We start from the raw sequence: 22231 nt of genomic DNA on the forward strand, positions 1-22231 counted from the left end.
TTAAAGGAAATTTTCCACCTCAGAACCTAATCTAATCACTACAGCAATGCAGGAATGGATAAGATTAAGTAAGAAAAAAAATTTAAGGCAAATCCTTTTCTTTCAAGTTGTAGGATTAATTGTCTGAGCAGTATGCCTTGTAAAAACTGTTAGGAACAACTCTTTTTGTGTGGGAAGAGACACATGAATGATTTAAGGAAGTATCCCAACATATGAAAAACTGAGTTTTGCAGTGTCTCTTTGGTGTGGCTGTCTGTTCTGTGCCCACGAAGGCAGGGTAGAAAGCACACCAAAGAATCCTATTCCCTTCAGAACTTTTTCATATGTGGTTAACTACAATTTCAAAGCCACATAAGGATGACCTTGAGGTCACAGCAAAGATGCACCTTGCTGAGCACCCATCTCTGCTACCATGCACAAAGCAAAGTACACAAGAAGAAGGAATCATGCAGCGATACTTCTCCAGAATGTTCTCTCAGCTTCTAACAATCTGTGGTTCAAGAAGACTACCAAGAGCAGTATTGCACAGCCCTCACTGGACAAGTTCATGAAACAACCCCTCAAATAATTTCCAAACTGAAGGTTTGCACTGTTTAAATGTTATGCTCAAGGTCTTATACAAAGAAACGCAGCTCTCCATTTGTTCTTCGTTCGCTACTTCTGATTTTAAGGGTCTCTGTAGTATTCTCCTCCCACCATTCATCTCTCCTCCAGTATGATGTGCCCCCAGCTATTCAGCTGTTCCTCAGATGGAAGTCATTGCAGAGCTTTGATCTCCCTTGTCACCCTTCCTTGATCTTTGCAAGTTGTCCTACTCTGCTCTGAGTTGCAGCAGACTGTGGGGTGGGGCTGGTCTGTTTTGTTCTTAACAATAATTGACGTTTTATGGGGTCTGATTGTTGAGCCGATGTTTTTGTAGAACATCTCACAGAAATTTATTTTAAGATACAATCCTTCAACTGCTTGGAACACATCACATAGACACTCCTTAGCTCTGTGCACTTGAAGGCAGAATGAAATAGACAAAGGTGATATTTTCCTACAGTGAGAAATGTGACCAATGTGACATGCCTCACACTGTTATGTTTCTGAGTATGCAGTCTTTGAACACAAGTATTACATTTCTGTGAAGCTGTAACCATCTAAGAGCTCTTAAGGAATCATGAGAGGGATGCAGCTGCCTGAGCACAGGCAGCTCATGCTGTTTTAGACACATGATGACAGCACAGAGCTGGCACACAGGACATGAGCTCCACAATGAACTCACACTCAGCAGGAGGAACAGCTGGAAGTCAAGCACCTCTCTTAAGGCTGGCAACCTGAATCCTGCCCTACTGAGAGCTCCAGGACACAGGTCTCTGTTCAGTTAATAGAAGAAAGTCTCTTCAGTGGGTGTAAGTGCCATTGATTTACACCATCACAAAGAATTTTAATGTATTTAGGCCACATACATGTGGCCACCAAACACTTGGCAGAGATCAGCAGAATACTTTTGGGTTCCAGGATAATTTAGGACTAACGGTTCGGCTATCTCCTCTTAACTAAGCCAGTCTTGCATTCAGAGGACACCTCTACAAAATCAATTACCTTTTAGGAGAAAAACTACTCTAGCATTTAGTATTAAACATTTTGCATTCTGTTTCTCAGTTTAGAGGTAGCATGGGTATGCTCTGAGGAAACAGAAGTCCCAGTCAAACTCTGAAAAACAAACAATCGATCTGATCTTTTCTAGAAATATCCTATTTGTGAGATTTGAACTTGGTCATCTTCTTTCTTTGTCTTTTATGGTGCACCAAAAATATTTTGTGCATTTTTTTTTGCAATATGCATTTTTTTTTGCTCATATTGTTCTCTGATGGAGCATAGGAGATTAGAAAACAATAGTTGTGGAAGGATATTCAGAGTTCTGTCTGGTACTTACTAAACTTTCTCTGCACTGCAAACACTGATTTGTTTCCACATTAATTCAGAAGAGGAACTTTTCAGCAGCTTAGTTCAACTTCAACTTCACCATCTTAATTTACAAAGCAGTCTTCTGTTTCCACTCATGCTTATGCTATTTTATCATGTAACAATGCACAGTTGCACCATTCTAAGTGAGATTATCATGTTTATCACAAGTCTTATAGGCATATGAGAGAAGTGGTAGCTTCTTGTACTGACAGTATGAACTATTTTTCCAAACCATGAGTGATACATGCAAGCTTCAGTGAAACTGAAAATTCAACACCCTACACCACAGGCTGCAAACTAATAAATCTTGTGGTATTTCTGGTAACCCTCCAGTTTCACCAATGTTTGCAAAGAGTTAACTGTAAAGAGATGCTCTGATGATACTTGATTCTTTCATTAAGGCAAATATTCCTAAACAGAAGACCTTTCAACCTGTTTATCTAGAAGTCAAAAACCCCAAAACACAAATTCTGCTCAAATTCTGACCCCATTTGTCTGAGAGCACCATAATCTGACTCCTTTTAAAACATACTGAAAAACTTAAGACACTACTAATTTCAGACTTCTGTCATTTCTCAAAGAAAACTTAGAATATTCATGAAACAACAGTATCTTAAAAAATTAAAATTAACTCTTTAGTAAAAGATCAAAGCACTGGCAACCAAGTTTAATAACATAGTAACAACTTTCCACCTGGATGGTTTCTGAAAATACCCTATTGGGGTGTTCACATCACAATTTCAGATGGGCTGAAGCCACTGCTCTGCATTTAGGCTTTATATTCATTTTGAACTGTAAAATAACAGATGTGACCAAAACTCACTTGCTGTGACAGTGCAATAGTAAATCAATAATAAATGTCTGCCACGCCTTCTCTTTACTGAGTGCATCCAGTGCCGTTGGAATCAAAGCAAAGCACAGGGTCATCACCTCCAGTGCTTCACAGCAAACTTGTTCATCTTCCATGTCTGGTTCATTTCCTGCATTTGTCTGTGAAAACAAACAAGAGTGCACAAAGTGGGTACAGAAAACAATCCCAAGAAACCCAACTGGCTCCAAGGTATATCACTGAAAACAAACACAAACCACAGCTTTGTATACTAAGTGATTATCAGTGCCAAGTATTTTATGCACTCAGATATGAGCCAAAGCACTATGTGGGATGACTTAAGCTTCCAGAATTGTGCTTCTCACAGGAGGATTCCAAGCATGAACTTATGAAGACAGAAGTTAAATAGGACAACTGCAGGCAACAGTTACATCAGTTAGTACTGTTGGGAGTTTTTCTTGGTTTGCATCTGGGGTTTTGTTTGGGATTTTTTTTTGTTTTGTTTTCCTTTACCGCTCAAAAAATGGCATTTAAAATTTGGAAAACTCTACTGCTTAAACAGAGAAAGGCTATAGTGCTGTATAATTAATTCATCAATCCACTTTTACAAGGCTTTGACACTCACAACTTATTTGACCAAAAGCTTTTTAATATTGCTAGAATTTATTAATCACTTTGCTATTTTTCAGGAACATGAAAGAGCTGTTCAAGTTTTAAACATAGCTGCTGTCATGATTTTTGACACAGAAAATAATAATATTACTGCTAATTGGTGCAGAGGTTACTTCTCAAACTAAACACTTGAATTAATTGAGTTTATTTTGGTATATTTTTTCAAAATAAATACTTTGAGAACCATGGCAAACCCTCTCCTCCATCTAGAAGTAATTATGTTCAAGAAGTTCCAAAGAAACTGAATGTGAGCAGGTCTCAATTTATCATTTATAAAACTTGAGTGCAAGTTAGCCACATTAACTAGAGGCATCAAATATATGTTTTATATGTGGGAAGGTATCAAGATTATTTAGGCAGAAAGAAGGGATTACAATGCAGAGGAGAGAACTAATTGTGAACAGGCCATAATATGCCTCACTCTGCCAACAAACACTATTTTGTCTACGCACAATAACTAAAAAGTCAAAGGCAGTCACTGCACTGCAGCAGGAGGATGTGGCAGTTCTGACACAAGATCAGAAAGCAAATGCAGAATGTCTTCAGCAAGTCCAGAACTGCACCTGCTCTGCAGCGAAGCCCTGGTTAGAAGGGAAAGTTATTTCTGCACAGCTGCAGAGACCCAGGAGAAAGGCAAAGTGCATTTTACATTCAGTGAAGTTCTTCTCTGCACTTGGGCACCCAGAGCTGTGGGGTCTGTACATCGTTATATTTGATCTTTATAAAACCATCATAAAAATTGCTTCCTGTAATCTATAACCAGATACAGTTCTCTTAAACTGTGTCTTCCCTTCCATGATATTCTTCTATTTCTAGGATACTTTCCTCTCTTTTAATGTTATATTAACAAAGGGTACTTCATTTCCCCTTCTTATTACTTCTACAATTTCTTCCTCTTTTGAATTTCCAGTTTTTCCCCTTCAATTTTAATTTCCCTTTTGCACACTAGAAACCAAATGCCGCTGCCATTTACTACAGATGTCCATATAAGTGTCAATAAGAATAAAAAGAAAAAAAAACAAAAATTAAAATCCCACAAAATCATGTGAAGGATGATCAATAATGCACAGCTTAGATTTCATCTCTTTTAAAACTTCTATTACTCAAAGTATTTTTACAGAACTTAACTGTACAATTTTTACCAAAAAATGTTAAAAAATGCACATTTAGGTCTGTTTTCTTGCAGGTATACTTTCTCTAGTGCACTACTGCTCTTAAAGCATCCCATGTATAGATATAAGAGCTTATCTTCACATGCCTGGATTGTCACATGAATTAAATCACGTTTTATATGGAAGTACTACCTAAAAAAAACCCCAAACCCCAATTTATTTCATGAAGTCACAGCAATAGAAGCAAATGCCATTATAACCCTATGAAAGCTAATAGAGAGGTACTGCATTTTGCTGAAGTAAATATCCTTCTTTCAACTGACCATTTGAACACAACAGCAAGTACACCAAGAATTAAGCTCCCTACATATTCCTTTTCCTTTCACTCTCAGGCAAGTATTGATGAGTACTAAACCTGATTTTACAAGACAAGAATAGGAAATGCTTTTTTAAAATCACTGTCCAAATCCAGATTGTTATCTCCTGTAACTGTAAGCAACATTACTTAAACACAAGATGTGTGATAATCTACTGATACAGAACTCCCAACTCCAAACTAGTGTAAACCACATGTGAATCATGAATAAAAGAAGAAAAGCCATACAGAATTAGCCATTAAATCTTTTTCCCCAATGCTTCTCACATCACTTAGTTCTTCTTTTTCATTTTAGACTGCACATATGCTTTGAATCATTTCTGCAGAACAGACCTTTTAAGTTTGAAGACAAGACAAATTAGCCTTGCAGGAAATGCTTATTGCTTATTTAGATGCAGAATGTAACTGGGCTGAAAACATGTTACAGCAGTTACAGAACTGGTGCGTTTTTCAACTGACACCAGATTCAAGTTACAATTCACCAGTTACTGCAGAAAGGAATTTGGAATAGAAAATTAAGCTGTGTTATGACAATGACATACTAGACCCTGAAATACATCATTGTATTCACCTAAAAGCTCATCACACTCTAAACCTGACCAGGTCAACATTCCCTTTTGTACAGAAACAAACAGTAATACAGAAAAGTAGCTGTACAGGAATTCTTACCTTTTCATAGATTTTACTAATTTCCTCATTTGAGCTGAAAACCAGCTGAACTGATCCACAACCTGATGCCCAAACAATTTTTTGTACTGCCCTGATAACACAGATGTCAGGGATGTATTTTGAAGCCTGAAAAAAAAAAGATAAATTAACTAAAGCAACATTAAAATACAGCTGCAAATAACACTGCAATGGATTCTAAATTCCCACAAATGTTTTTCACAGAAAATTTAAGATTTAAAATGTTAAAATAATTTTTTTTTTCTTTAAATAGAAAACACATGATGTATCTTGAAGAGTATTTATACTTATGTAAAATTTAATTTAATTTTTTAAAGTAGGATGTAGGCAACTCTAGTTTTAAGACTTAGCAGAAACGACCAATTTCAATGCTAAAATGTTCTTTATTTAGGAAAAAAACCCAAGAAACCACTGCATTCATCTGGAAGGCAGCCAGCCTCTTAAGCAATGTAAAAAGTTGAACTTATTTTAGGGTTTCTCCCCATGCTAGCTGATAGCCAGCTTGAACACATTAATGCTGTCAAGTATGTGATCATTATATAAAGGGATTGCTTCATGTTCAAGACACAGAGGGTTGAACATGAATAAGAACACAGCTCATGTATTAAATGAATGCAGAGTCACTCTTCAGTACTTTGTGCATGGTCTGAGTTAACATCCAGTAGTTTCTACTGATATACACACATTACAAAACATACTCCACAATTGCTATTATTTATGGTTCACATTAACTTTCAAAAAAACGACCAAACTTATCTGAAATCTGTATTCAAAACAGAAATGTCCAAAAAATAGGTAATCTCTAAAAGCAGAAGGCAGACAGATGGATTTCAACTTTCATTTTTCTAATGCTAAGAAATAAAAAGGGAAATCTTAAGAAGCTGAACTAGTTAGGTATCTGCATCAGGAAACCTGAAGAATGTGCTTTCTTGTACTGATATGGACATTAACAGTATTTCCAAGAAAAATAAAAGCTATTTTATATTTGACACAAGCAAAGCAACCTTACAGCAACAGTGCCACAAGAAAAACAACAGAGTTTTTTTAAAATCATTGAAGTTTCAAAGTCTTTAAGTATAAACATTTTTAAAAAAGGTGAATTATTCCTCTCTGTGCTAAAGCCTTCTCTCTGGCCTATGGAAACTATGTCAGATTTTTTTTTTTTAATTGTGAGATCCATTGTAAAGAGTCTTTGACCATCAAAACATGAAAAGGCCAAAAAACCTTTCAAACTACAATACATATGAAATTTAGATCTACAGCAGTATTCATAATTTCAGAAAATTACAGACAAATCTTCCACAGCAGTACACATTCAGATTTTGCTTGCTTTGATGTGCTTGGTGAAAGAAAAATAGTTTATTTATTTATTAGCAGGCCTCTAGGAAATACAAAGGCAGAATTGAAAAAACCTTTCCTCACATCTCACCTCAAAAGATATTTCTTCTATAGAAGAAATTTGATTAAATCAGAGTTGAATTGGCTGATTTTACACCTATGGATGCAAAACCACCACTGATGGAAGGCAGATGGCTCAGTCTTGCAGTGCAGCATGTTGTGCTTTCTTTAGACACTGCCCTTTGTTCTCAAAGGATAGTGAACTTGTCAACACCAAGAACAAGAATACAGTAATATCTTCTATCTAGATATCTCAGAAGTGTTTTGGAGATAGTTTTGCAGATATGCTATACAGTACAGAAACACAGTATTTATGGCTTCCACCCTGGAAACCAAGGGATCCAGATGCACGTGGAAGAGGAAGGTAAAGCATGATTGTAGCTCCTGCTGAACTCAGCTGAATTCACTGACATGTTCTCTCACAAGACTCCTGATTCCAGATCCAAATGGGTTTTGGGCACACCATACACATAAGACCACTATGTTTGCAAAGCACATTGTTTAGCCTTACTGACGTTTTCATTTGAGCCATTAAAGCATCTTCAATATATAAAGATACATTGGCAATGATTTGAGATTTTTCTTTTTCATATGACCATTACCTAAAACATTTTAAAAGGAAAATCTGCGTCTTACAAAGCAACAAATTTAAGGATTAAGAAAATAGAAAAGATGCTGTAAGGAAAAAGGTGATACAGAAAGGAATTCACCAACCTCATCAGATATTTGCTGTGCAAGACGTATTGCTACATTTCTCAGCATGCATTCTGAAGTTGGATTAGGAATGTTTTGTAGGGCATTTTGTAGCACCACTGCCTGGTCATGCGTAGCCTGGTTTATCTGGAAGAAAGTATTTCTCATACTTACTTTTACATGGGAAAAAAAGGCAGAAAGATATGAAGATCTAAAGTTACTTGGAAAGGTTTGGTAGAAGTAGGTAAGACCTTGGAAGGAAAACTACTTAGTGCAAAGGCCAACATAAATAAATCTCCTTATTTTTTAACAGATACCATCACACCTGAAGACACTATGCTGCAGTGGACAATCTCTGAGTACAAGTAGTCAAAAGGAAAGGCACTTGCTCAAAACTTACTAGGTTTGGGGGTTTGTTTATTGATCAGATTACTTCAAGCTAACAGAATTTTTTTCTGTTACAATGCCTCCTCCCCTTTCAGTGGGAAAGAAAGGGTTTGGTCAAACTCTGGATTAGATAAGAGTGTCCAGACAGAATACAGCTGCAGTTTTTATTATACTGAAGTACATTTTAAACATTTAAGTTACTCTTGAAGAATTCTGTTCTAAATTATCCCTCCTGTTTTTTATAATATTTTCAAAACAGAAACAGCAAGACAAGTTTTTATCTTTTTTTTTTCTTTTTTGTATTGGTTTGCGAATAGATCCCTCTCTCCTTAGTCTGCCAGAGCTCCATAGTTTTTACGAAACCTGAAATGGTTCTTTCCTTCTCAGAGAAAAGCAAAAGACGGTGTGTGGTTACAAATTAAAACAGAATAGTTTCTTCATTCTCCTGTACCAGTTCATTCAAACAAGCCCATCTCAAATGTTTCTCAAAAGACACACTGTAAGGCTGCTGTGTAAGGTCTTGTGTTGATCACATCCCTTGTTTTGTCAGCTTCACTAAGACACTTGATTTAGGGAGCAAAGTTACAGAGCCTCCACTGAAGACTAACAGAGATTCCACAGTCAATCACCTATTGGATGCTATTGGAAGTGATCAACAGCAATATACATGGGATAAATCAGTTCTGTGTACCAGAACACTGTATTTAACATTATTAATTCAACCTTCTATGTAAACAAGGAAGAAAGTAACAATTTTAAAGGTACTAGTGACAGCAGCAGACCAATAACTGCAAAACTACAGACACATAACCTTGGTTGCCTCCTTCTCTTAAATACTGATGGAAAACCAAGATAGAAAGTTATGCTTTGGTACTTATGCTTTATGTAAGAGAAATGAGAAGTTTCAACAAATCCCACCTGCATCCCAAGAGAATAAAAAATACCAAAGTCCTTCAAAGAGGATGATGGTGACAGCAAGAGTAACAGTGGTTTTTTCCAACAAATCAGTTCCTATTAAATCAGATGTTTGCAACTCTAAATAGTGAAAGTCAGCAACTGCGGAAAAATGTTACTATCTCCTAAGTCTGTTTCAAACAATACTTCAAGACTCAAGTGATGCAATGTGTGTTCCAAACTGCCCTTTAAATAACTGGTGTAAGAAAACAGGGCTGTAAAATTTATTCATTTTAAACAGATGAAAGACAGGGTGGCAAACATGTCTGACTTAATATATTCCTATTATACTCTAACATGAAAAATAAAAAGGGATCTTCACTTCTTTGTAATCATTAAGAATTTTGATTTACTTGAAAAATAATTAATAATGTATCTTCCAACAGATGCAGCTAACCAGAACAGGTACTTATGTTTGAGATTTAAGGGGAATGTACTCCTCCAATTCAGAGATGGATCTCAAGTCAGTATCTTGGAATTAAGTGTTCTGAAGTGGGGCTCTCTGTGTATTCTTGAGGACAAGTTGATAGATCAATAAACTATTCGGGATGGAACCTCACAAATGGGGAATACACATTTATCACGGAATATGCTGAGTTGGAAGGGCCCCACAAGGATCATCCAGTCCAACTCCTGGCCCAGCACAGAACCATCCCCAGGCATCACACCATGTGCCTGACAGCATTGTCCAAACACTTCTTGAGCTCTGTCAGGCTGGTGCTATGACCACTGCCCTGGGGAGCCTGTTCCAGTGCCCAACCACCCTCTGGGGGAAGAACCTTTTCCTAACATCCAACCTAAACCTGCCCTGACACAACTTCAGGCCATTCCCTTGGGATGTGTCATTGTCACCACAGAGCAGAGATCAGTGCCTGCCCTTCCTCTTCCCCTCATGAGGAAGCTGTGAGGTCTCAGTGTCCTCTTCTCCAGGCTGAACAGACCAAGTGTCCTCAGCCCCTCCTCACATGGCTTCTCCTCAAGGCCCTTCACACCATGCCTGTGGCCCTCCTTTGGAATGCTCTCTAAGAGCTTTGCATCTTTCTTGTATCACAGTGCCCAAAACTGCCCCCAGCACTGGAGGTGAGGCTGCCCCAGCCCAGAGCAGAGCAGGACAATCCCCCTTGCCCAGCTGGCGATGCTGGGCCCGATGTCCCTCAGGACAAGGATGTCCCTCCTAGCTGCCAGGGCCCTGCTGGCTCATGCTGAAATGAGCATCAAGCAGGACACCCAGGTCCCTTTCTGTGTCACTGTTTTCCAGCATCTCATTCCTCAGTGTGTCCATACATCCAGGGTTGCCCATCCCAGGTGCAGAATCTGGCACTAGCCCTTTTTCAACTCCATATGGTTGGTGATTGCCCACTCCTCTAACTTGTTGAGAACTCTCTGCAAGGTGTTCCTGCCCTCCAGGGAATCAACAGCTCCTCTCAATTTTGTATTATCTGAAAACTTGCTCGGTATCCCTTCCAGTCCTGCATCCAGGTCATTTATGAAGATGTTGAAGAGCACAGGGCTGAGGATGGAGCCCTGCAGAACCCCTGTGACAGGTCAGCACTCTGTCATTATTCATTACAACTCTTTGTGCCCAACCTGTGAGCCAGCTGCTCACACATCACATGATGTGTTTATCCTGCTGTGTGCTGGACATTTTGTCCAGAAGGATGAATAGAGTTAAAAATTAGAAGTTACTTGCACTGTCAATCATGCAAACCATTGAAAATCATATACAGAGCAAGTGCATCTCACACCTAACTTTTTACAGTCACTAAGAAATAGGATTTGTTTAGTAAGTTGATCTCTTTTTTAGAATTGCAAAACATTATCTGAAAGTACTGCGAGTTCTTGATGTGCAACTCACTCAAAGAACAGACTGTCAATGAAAAGCAAGGAGATGTTGCTGCACACATTATAAAACACAGAGCACAATGCTATTTGCAACAAGGAAGATTTATATTACCGGTGAAATTGTACTTGTGCCTTCCACAACTGGCTGACAAGCTTCTGCCACAGCTCGAACGTGGCCATATCCAATTGCTGTTAGCAATAATTTGGCTATTTTTAGAGCATTAAGGTAGGCACCCCTTCGAGTTTCCATATCTGCATTTGGCAGGAAGTTATTTCTGGTCAGCATGCTCAGCACAAGAGGCAAACCACCACTTTTCAGGAAGTTGTACTGGAAGTCACTGGCATCTTCTCCCAGAGGTGCACTGGCAGGCATTAACAAGGCATAAACTACCTGCAGAAGAAAATACAGAGTTAACTAATGGAAATGCACCAGCTTGGATATAGATCACTGAACATGAGAATTTGTAGTAATACTACATAAGCAATGCTTTGACAGCACTGGCCATACATGTTTATGCCAGTAAATTGTTCAGTATTTTCAACTGTTAATTTCAAACCAGAATTTGATCTTAGGCTTCCATAATGTTACAGACAGGAGTGCCACAGAGAGAACTGACAATTTTTAAAGAAAAGGCAAAGCATCACTAACCTCTGTTAGGTACAGCACTTGTGAGGCAGAAGGACCAAAGAACAGAGAATCAAGGGATGGACTGAGGCTACTTTCCCCAAGCTTTGCATGATCTAAACAAATTGCTCTTAGTTTCTCGACCGTAGTGTTATCTGCAATAAAAACACAACTTATAAGCATTTTGCAGCAAAAGTACTCCACAACAAGTCAGTACTATTTACAATTATAAATCTGAAAAATTTTAAGTGTATCAGAACAGTTGCAAAAACTTACAGACAAAATCAGACTACAGAGTGTTCTCCAATGATTATTACAGTGAAAAGTGATCTTATTAAAGCCAGTGCTACAAAACCACTTTAAAATACAATGCTCCCCATTTTCACTGTACTGTGGCACTGAACCCCATTACCAACTGCAAACTATACAACTTCAGATAGCAGATAAGAAATAACTACTTGGGAAATCTTTTACACTCCTAATTAGGGTAACAGTAATTAATTACCAATGAAATACCAATAAATCACCAGAAAGTAGAAAATACTCCCCTATCTTCACTTTTATGTACCAGATGAGAAATTATTTTACAGCATATTACAAGATAAAAAAAAAAGGATCAAGTTAAGTTTTACCTGGTGGCATGAGCTTCATAAGAACACGAGCTCCATCTCTAAGAGGTGGCATATTTAGACTGCTGCCCAAGTCTGCAACTTGCCAAAGAAAAGAGATGTATCGAGGATGCAGTGACATGATCTTAAAATAAGCAAATTAAAAAAAAATATATAAAAATTCTTAGCCAAAGACAAAGTGTAAGAAAAAACATGTTTGAACTGTTAATTTCAGAAACTGCTTACCACTCCAGGCAAACAGCTTTCAACTTCTGGATTTGGACCATCACTGTAGTGATTGCCGTGGTTGCCCGGAGAACCAGTTGAAGAGTCAGAAGAACTATCAGGACTTGAGGGCATATTAGAATTTATCTGTGTAAGCTTAGCTGTAATTAGCTGAAAAAGACAATCAGAGTTTTAATACTCTCCAAAAATTAAGATTCTTTAACGAATAAGCATCTGATATAATGTTAATGGCATAATATGAGGAATTATTTCACAAAAATAAATGATGCCATGCATGATATTTTTCAAGCATTTACAAAAGGGAAGGAACACCTGAGTTGATGTAAATACCCAGCCTGCAACACTTACCGTTTTATCTTTGAGATTCAGCTGCCCAATTAATTTTCTGTCATCTGCAGGATCTACCAGCTCACCCCCAATGAACAGCTCTACTTTTGTGTGTGCACTGTTGGCTTTAATGCGATTGAGGATGCAACGCCGCACTTGGCCAATCGTGTCGTTTGTGTGAGACCAAATATCCAAATCTTCCACCTGCCGGCCTTGGTTTGGGAACCGAACGACAAGTGTGATATGTTTACCACGGAAAGCTCTGAAAATAAACAGAAAAGCAAAAGTTATTTTTGCCCTCATGAAATAAATTCTTTTCCTTCCTGCATTTTTTGCACCCGGTATTTCAACATCAAATCTTTACATGGTATTTTCCAGTACAAGATTTCCCCAGCAACTATGGCGACAACATACACAGAATCTTTCAAGAAGGCACACTCAGTACAAATGCATTAATCATATGGTCAAATTTAAAGTCAGGTTAGGAACACTGAGAGAAATTTTAGAAGTCTCTTATAAAGTTTTAGATCTCTTCTCTGTCTTTTAACATCCTGATCAAAATGTGCAAACGAAGTTTAATCAGACTGGCAATGATGTTTTGCTCTTTTAGCAAAGCAACTCAAGCTTTAAATACACCAAGATCAGAAAAATCCATCAGGTTGCTGAGCCTTAATGCCTTCTGTCAAAAGCTGTTGTAAGTTTTATGCTAGAATTCCAGTTTTTAAAATAATACTCTTTAAAAGAAAGTTTGAAGAGGTCAAAAAAGGAAGAATGATTTCACATTAGCAGTGATCACACTCTCCACAATAGCAGAGAGCTCATTAGGAAAGATGTGCCCAGATAAGCCAAACAAACTAATCCCATGCAACAAAAGGCAAAAACTCCTCATAAAGCTCCTTACTAACAAGGCCTGTGAAAGATTAGTCTAATCAAAAAAGCATCCCATTATAAAAAAAGATGTACCCACAATCAAAAAGAAAACTTTGTTAGGATTCATCAATCAATCAATATATGCAGTAAAAAAACTGTAGCAACACTGCAAATTAATGACACACCATGAAGAAACAGCAATTGCTTCAATTTTTTTGACAAAAAGGTCATTTAAAATAAGTGGTTGAAAAACCTCCACTGTGTTTAAAAATACATTAGCTGCATCATAAATTCATAGAGACACCAAGGATTTAAACTAGGTTTTCCCTCAAGGACAAGTATAAGAAGAGCGAAGGTGTACAGAAAATAAATATATTTCAAAGTACAGGTTCTCTTCTTCCCCTTCTTGTGAGGAGCTTACAGAATATTTCACTTAGAGATAATAAAAAATTTAATCTTGCAAAGTAAGATTGAGATCTCTACAAACAATTCTGGAAGGTGAATATATACATTTACAACATGTTTTTTGGATAATAAGACTATGAGAAACAAAAATGTTTTGCCAATGCTAATGTAAAGAACAGGACTGCTTTTAAGTAATTATCTGAAATAAAGAACTATATCCAAAACAACTGAGTCTCCAGGTACATTGTGCTAGTTACAGAAAAAATCACCAAGTTTTTTCTTAAGACTGCTGCCCCTTTCATATATACTGATATTTCAAAATTTTTTTTTAAATAGATTTCATGTATTAGCAAAGAAAAGGGAATTCTGAAACACTGTGAAACCATTTCCTGAATAGAAACCATTTAGAATGTAAAAATGTCAAGGATAATAGTACTGTTTTAGTTTAACAGAAATCAAAATCATGATACTGCTTTTTCACACATACCTTGACATAGGTAGAATAGTTCTCTCTTCATGGTAATCACTGTCACATTCATTTATATATTCCCTTAGAACAGTCAGCACTCTCACCATCCTTATTGCTTCTTGTCTTGCACAGTTGATACTGTCTTTATCTCCATCCAGCACACATAATGTATCATAGGAGGCTTTTAGACGATCGAAACAGGACTGAATGAAGTCCTCATGAATCACTACCTAATTACATTAAGAAATTGGTGTAATTACAAGACATACTAGAATCCATCTTTTCAGAAGGATGACCAAATGGTAGAGAAGAAAAATCTCCCAAACCAAAAGAGGTAAGTTACTCAATAAACCTGTTTTATTCCAACAACTCCCATCAATAAACAGCTCTAATTTAGTGTGCACTTCAATAATCTCACAGCATCAGCAGCTGTAACCATATTGTATGTAAATAGAAAAAGTGAAAATTTGGACAGAAGACATTGAATTGGACTTTCACTTTCTCCTTTTCTCAGACTATGTTAAAGAGTTCTTGTGCATATGTAAATCCAACATTCCTGGAAGTGTCAGAGCTAAGCATGCACAGACAGACAGATCAATGCATGCTTAGTAAGCCCAGACCTACAGTAAAACAGAAGCCTCCAGCCATCTGCTACTGCAGGAAAATACAGCTTGAATGGCTGTGAATTCACCACCTAGAGCAGCTGTGCTGGACCTGGCAGACTGGCAGCTCTGAACATTATTAAAGTGTTTTTGAAGACAAGTAGAATATCAGAGTTCTAAGAAATACACCTGGCAAATTATCTTATCAACTGGAGATTGTCCAAAGGACAATATTCCTCCACTAATGTGCAGTTACATTATTACAGAATCGTTTGAGTTGGAAGGGGCCTTGATTATTTTCATGTCCTCTTCTGGACTCTCACCAGCAGGTCCACGTCCTTCCCATGTTAGGGGCCCCAGAGCTGGATGCAGCACTGCAGGTGGGGTCTCACCAGAGCAGACAAGAGGGGCAGAACCCCCTTCCTGGACCTGCTGCCCATGCTGCTGTTGATGGAGCCCAGGACACAGGTGGCTTTCTGGGCTGCCAGTGCATGTTGGGCTTCTTCTCAACCAACATCCCCAAGTCTTTCTCTGCAGGGCTGGTCTTAATCTGCTCATCCCCCAACCTGTATTTGCGCCTGAGATTGCCCCAGCCCAGCTGCAGGACCTTGCACTTGGCTTTGTTGAACTTCACAAGGTTCTCAAGGGTCCACTACTCAAGCCTGTCAAGGATCCTGTGGACGACATCCCTTTCCCTGACCTTACAGAAACCTAGTATCTCTTCTCTGTCCACTGAACTACAGCTCCCAGCAAATATTAATGCGGGGAGATAATATCTGCTTTGTTAGACCTCAGCTTGACCACTACACAGAAAGTCAGTGACCCTTTGTAAGGGGCATGCCAGAAAAAAGAGATTACATTAGCTTGTGACAACACCCCACAGACCCAGCCACTGAACATACTCGTATGAGTAAGTACCACAACTCACAGGGCAACAAAAGACTTTCCTTATATAACATTAACTGTTTTTTGAGTAACAAGAGCAAATACAGCATATGAACTTAGTATGAAAAATTAATGAGAGTTCAGTCTGCAAATGAGAAAAAAACTTTAGTTTTGCATCTGCCCAGAATTTGATGGTTGGACTCACCCACCAAAACACGGAAACTATTACCTGTTCTCAAATCTTTCAACTACAAATATATCACCAAACTGATGTTTAAGGCTATTATTTAAATACTATTTTTAAGGCTATTATTATTTTTATTTTGTTCAGTCTTCTTGTTGCTTTTTCTTACCTGATTAACTTGTAACCTTGGGCCAAGATTAGTATAGATCTCTTTAAGAAGGTCTATTGCTCGGTTTGCGATGTCATCATTTCCCTGAATCACAACCTAGCACAATTGAAAAAAAAGCATTAGCATCTCCTAAAACTTGCTGGTGTAAAAATGCAAACCAAAACTACTACATAAGTATCTCGACATGACAGTATGTCCAATTATCTTATGAGGTGAAAGGGACTAAAATGCTTAGTTAAAAAATACAATCAATACAACGTACACTGAAGATGATTATATGAGTAAAAATTAATAATTAACTAGTTTTGAACTTCAGAGTTGGCAAAAAAGGATGATGTCCTATAAACAGAGTAAAAGCAGTGTTTATATATTCATGTTCACATAACATTCCAAATTTTCTCTTGTTTCAGAGAATAAGAAAACTTCTTCAGATGCTTCAACAATCTGCATCACCAGACAAAATTTCCAAGTATTTAAATGGCTCTGAATGGGTGGAAGGGGGACAAGCAAATGAATTCTGCTTCTAACCTGATAATCTAAATTTTAACTACTAATCATGAAGTCTGACAGCAGGCTTTACAGACAACCCCTGCAGGGTACTGAGCTCAAGCTTCATGACTTTTGTCATGCTGATCAGAGTTAAGTTGATTCCCAAAACTAAAACATGCTAACATTCTGTGGAGACTCTGTTCACAGACATGATGTGAACCTACTTGTATAAAAACTGGGATCTACTTTGGTTTTAGCTATTATCACCAGGATTAAAATATCCAACCCTTCAACAAGCCCCACCCAAAATTACTGAAGACTGCTGCTGTACACATTTTACAGACACACAGCCATGATAATCATGTCACAGTGCACCACTGTGGGCTCTAATGCAGCTGTTGAGAACTAGAAATACTCTGGAAAAATTAGGTTACAGTTTAAATACTGATGATTTTCACCAACAGATTTGGCAAGCTTCAGGAAGCTTCAACCTTCCTGTTGAAAAGGAAGATTGTATATGTAGAGAATAGGTGGTTATATGGAATCTACAGATCCTGCAAAACCATCATATTTAGCCAAAATGTTGTGCTTGTAAGAGGAAGAATCAGACCAGCAACCACTTGGTCTGATCTAGAATTACTCCAGTTTACCACAAGAGAAGGAATGCCGTGGAATAGCTTATGAAGTGCATGAAACAAAGCTTAATTATAATGTGCATGTGAAAAAAAGAGAAATCCACAGATAATTCACCTGGAAGGATCTTTTCTTCTTCAACAGTATTGGGACATTTTTAATTTCATGCACATACATAAATTTACTTATGTTTCAAATAACTTTCCATTTAACATCAGTCTGCAAAGTTACCAACTTGCATACTTGCTGGGAAGACAGTGGAGTCAAAAGCCGTGCATTTAGTTGGAAAAAGCAGATTTTCATCATTTCAGTCCATTACTAATACATTACACATTCCTAAAAGCATAGAGAGACTGAGAAAGTCTTAGCAGTTAACCTTTCAGATGCTTCCTTCAATTAACTCACCCTCCAAAGGTAGTCTAATCCTATTAATTCCAGGTCATCCATCATATAGGCTCGTCTCTTTGCTACTAGCTTTCCTTCTCGACAGTTCACAGCTTTGAAGAAACGTTCAAAACATTTCATTCCATTTTCTGTTAATAGGGAAGGATCCAGCTGAAGCACATTATTTTCAAAGAAGTCCTTATTAATGTCAGGGTCTAAGTCTGGTTCATCCCCCATTAGTTTGGAATACCATTTAAAACAGGCTTCGCGATCACAAAGATAAACCGCATTTTCTGCTAAACACTTCCATATTTGCTTCGCCTGAGGGGCACAGAGCCACAGCTGACCATCCTTCAATAAAAATCTTGAGCAAAACAAAGAGACAATTAACAGCACTGTCTAATACACATCCAGAGTTATAATTCAGTAAAAAGTACAGGCATAAAGTTGGATATGCACATTATATATGTATATATCACAAGTATGAAAACTTTATTTACATCATCAGTCCACTCAGAATCAGCCCCATGATATCTTAGTCAGTTTGAATGAATCAAGACCAATCACTTCCAAACAAAAAAAAGAACGTAATTCAGTAAAAAAGTGCCTTACACAAAAATCCAAGCATTGGTTACATTTTATATACAAAGAAATGCACATTTCCTAATGTAAACTATTTAGTTAAAAATCAGGTCACAACATATGAGAATAAATTAATTCTGCAATTATTCACTATGTTTTAAGACTTGATTTATCAAAATTGAAAAAAGGTATCAATAGCATGGAGCAGAGCCAGAAGCAGAAATCAATTAACTGGAAATTTTTCCTTTTATTTAAGCAAAATTTTAATTTGTGTTCAATTATTATGAAACAATTATTAAGAACTTCAATTTTGAGAGCTAACACTCAGGATGGTTCAGGAGGAACAAATGGTAATCAAAGTTCTTTAGATTAATTTTTATTACTAAAAGTTTTTTTTTTTTTAATGTAAAAGAAATCTGGGACTGAGTTATAGCACTGCTTTTCAGAAATTGCTACATACATATTCTACATTCTCAACAGAACTTCATACATTTCTTCACATTAACAAATAATGAACTTAAATCTAAGGAAGTTACAATTTTGAACATGCAGGAGTGATACATTAAGTGTGCTATCCATGTGCTATTGTATCATTTCATTAAACAGTTAACACTTTAGTTAATGAAAATTCTCAGTAAAATTTTAAAAAGTAAAAGAAAATCTCCTTTAGAAAACAAGGCAAAAATAATTCAAACATGACAGTTCAAGTATTTTTACTCATTTAAAACAAGGTTAAAACCAAGTAGGAAAAAGCTGAGAGAGACTTAGCCTAAAAATATCAGCATTCTGCAGCTCTATGATGAGCAGAGATCTTTTGTTTTCTTATTTTACTCCAACAGGAGCTGGTCAAAATCATCCAAATAATTTTTTATTGCACTTTCTTTCTGGGGCTCAGTTGCTGCCAACACACCACCACTGACTGACAAAAGTATGTGTCAGTTTATGATCATGGATTTAATTCTGGTGTGATACAAGTAAGGACGCACGGCCATATCCCTACTTGGAATATTTTAAATTTTAAACTAAGTTACCACAATAGGAATGTAACTGTATCCACCACACACTATATTTAAGTTAGTAAGGATCTGCACACAGGCAAGAAAAAATACAAATCATAGTGCAGAATAAGAGCCTTGGATTCCAAAGAGTCTAATAAACTTTATTTACTGTTGGAATATTCCAACAGTAGGATAAAAGTCCTCCAGGAAAAAAAAAAAAAAAAAACCCAAACCAAACCAAAACCATTCAATGTATTTTTGCATCTGAGCTTTGAAAGAAGTTAACAAATTAAAGCTGTAGAAGAGAGAGAAATGCAAAGCGTTTTTCTTCAAAAAGCATTCAAAGTATTCTTAAAGAAGTTAAGCAATGTTCAAGTTAAAACTCACCGTAAGAAGTTCAGTCGCTCCTGTACTTCCTGCACGTGACTGTATCGGCTTCCTGGTCTCACAGTCTGAGGGTCATACTCACCATGCTCTGCAAAGAAAATGTTTTATTAGACAATACATTCAGAAAAGTGGGGCTGACTCCAGAAGACAGGATGTGTTTGAAGACTTGTTACTCTGAATATAATCCAAACCCGGTACATTTTCAGTGAGGGGTATGAAAAGAGTCTTCAGCAGTCAGCTGCTGCCAGTTAACACTGCTTCCTATGCTACACACAGGCAAAGACTACTGAGCTCTATCGTCACATCAACAGTTACGTGCTCATTATTCACATTCATTCAGTATAATGAAAGTGTTACAGAACAATTAAGAACTTGCACTCTACTTATTCAAATAAATTTTTCCTATTTTCAAGTAGTCAGTTTGAAGTCAGAAGTCAGTTGAAAATAGAAGTATACCAAGCATACAACTCAATCCAGTGCTTTTTTTATTGAGGATGCTTTTGTTTTGTTACACAGCATCTTTTCCAAAATTTCATTTTTCTGTTTTTTAGGCTTTTTCCTCTCCAGAGGAAATCATGACTCCATTTCTTTATCACCTTTATACAGAGCTATGCACACAACATCACTCAGAGGAAGAAAGTATAAGACAACTTTATTTACTGCAAGTTTCCAAACATAAACCCCAAATGCCTGTAATACTGACAAGCTTGAAACAGAAGTCGTCTTTTGAGAGTGAGGCATGAAGTCAAATTTTTACCTGCATTTTGTCAAAGTTCAGCATAATATTTTCTTAACAAACAGCAATTTTGTTCACAGGAACATGGTTCTGTTTAGTGGTTGGCTGTTGTTTAGATTTTTTTAATTAAAGAGATACAATCTAGATCTGCACTTGCATTACTTTCATTGTACTAGCAGTATTTCATCATGACACATTCATTATGACAGCTCCATTATAAACTAATTAATGCTTTATTTTTTATTTGCAAAGATGTACAGATTGCCTTTAACTAAGGTGACCCAGCCACGGTAGACCATCTCATGGCAACATCAATACTAATACTAAAATTTATCTTCAGAGCTGAAAATCAGTATCTCCTATTACATCAGGCAGGGAGTAAAAAGAAGTACATCAGTGCTTCAAAATAAAGAAAAAAATAATTGTCATAAATACTCCTCTCTATATCCAAGTGTAAAAGGTACACTACCTTAAATATTGAGTGACAGGGGAAACAGAAGACCAGTAGTTAACTAATGTCTGCAAAACTTAAGACATTATGTTCATCAGAAATCCTTAAAAATTAAATCATACCTTTCATGAAATGATCATAAATGAGCAATTAGCAAAAGGAGAAAAGTGAAAAAAAAATCTGAAGAAATAATATAAAAGTATGTAAACAAAAATTATTTAAGAATTAGAAGAAGAAAACTAGTAAAATAAGCTATGTCTCCAGCAGAAAAACAATCAGGGTAAATAAGCATATTGCAGAGAAATTAAAATTGATTACTTGAAGTGTTGGGTGTTGAGGATGGGTTTCTTGTTTGATTTTGATTTGTTGAAGGGGAGGTGGTGGTGTTTGTTTATTTCCACTGTGGGGACTACCTGGGCTTTTTCTTCCTGACTAGAGTTTAATTCACAGACACAATATCAATAGTGGCAATGACAGGAGAACTCAAAGCCAGCCAGCTGCAGAAAGGCAGTGTGGATGTACTTCAGAATTCTGAAAAACTCTGAACTACAAAAAAATTCCACTTTCCTAAATATTTTCTGTATCACATTCTTTCTACATCTTCCAGATTTATTTTCTACTCTGTACGTCCCACAGCAAGTCAAAGTGTGATCTCCTTAAAAATTCCTCTTACACATTGGAGCAGAAAAGAACTGGTTGAAAATTTAATTAGTGATAAACACACACAGAAAATCATATGGCACAGTTTCTACAAAACCATTTCATTAACACTTTGGATTTTTTATTCCTGCAGAAAAAGAGAAATAAAGGAGAATTGAAATTTTCAAAAGATCTTTGATAATTCTTTGAAAAGATGAAACTGTGACCTCCTTCAGGACTACAGAATCCAAGAGCAGTTGTCTCATCTCATGGAGGACTTTGCAGAGCTGAAGGAAAGGATAAGTTCAAGAGAAGGGAAAACCACAGAGCATGGAAAAAATTCAGAAACATAGATTAGGCTTCTCTTTAACCCTAAAAAGGTAAATATATTAAAGGGGAGTATCCCAGAAAACACTATGTATTAGTGAATAACAGAAGAACAGAAACACTGTTTTCCATCACTGAACACAACTAGGGAAGACTTCAAGGAAAACAAACATATGGCAAATTCAAAATTAATTTTAAAATATCCAAATTACATAGTAATTGCAGTGTTAAGTGCCAAGAATATCTGTCAACAACTGGATTTTTTTATTTCTATGGCATATGTTTGACCTGTGCTGTTTGGATCTTTGCCTT

At 36.9% G+C, this 22231-nt stretch overlaps 1 protein-coding gene across 6 annotated transcripts in view; it reads right to left on the minus strand.

Moving 5' to 3' along the window:
* The window catches only part of USP9X (ubiquitin specific peptidase 9 X-linked), a 96668-nt gene that overhangs the window by 24148 nt on the left and 50289 nt on the right, over window positions 1–22231 (minus strand). For 5 of the 6 annotated variants that reach the window (XM_053971719.1, XM_053971717.1, XM_053971722.1 and 2 more), the window contains 12 exons: window positions 19767–19854; window positions 17821–18163; window positions 16294–16389; window positions 14472–14683; window positions 12731–12971; window positions 12383–12532; window positions 12161–12281; window positions 11553–11683; window positions 11016–11294; window positions 7742–7867; window positions 5612–5737; window positions 2777–2943 (listed from right to left, as the gene is read on the minus strand). In XM_053971719.1, the coding sequence (XP_053827694.1) occupies window positions 2777–2943; window positions 5612–5737; window positions 7742–7867; window positions 11016–11294; window positions 11553–11683; window positions 12161–12281; window positions 12383–12532; window positions 12731–12971; window positions 14472–14683; window positions 16294–16389; window positions 17821–18163; window positions 19767–19854 (2080 nt within the window). The remainder of the gene's footprint in view (window positions 1–2776; window positions 2944–5611; window positions 5738–7741; window positions 7868–11015; window positions 11295–11552; window positions 11684–12160; window positions 12282–12382; window positions 12533–12730; window positions 12972–14471; window positions 14684–16293; window positions 16390–17820; window positions 18164–19766; window positions 19855–22231) is intronic. The other variant, XM_053971723.1, reaches the window with a different exon arrangement.

Source organism: Vidua macroura, chromosome 2, assembly GCF_024509145.1.
Source record: "Vidua macroura isolate BioBank_ID:100142 chromosome 2, ASM2450914v1, whole genome shotgun sequence".
Taxonomy (NCBI): domain Eukaryota; kingdom Metazoa; phylum Chordata; class Aves; order Passeriformes; family Viduidae; genus Vidua; species Vidua macroura.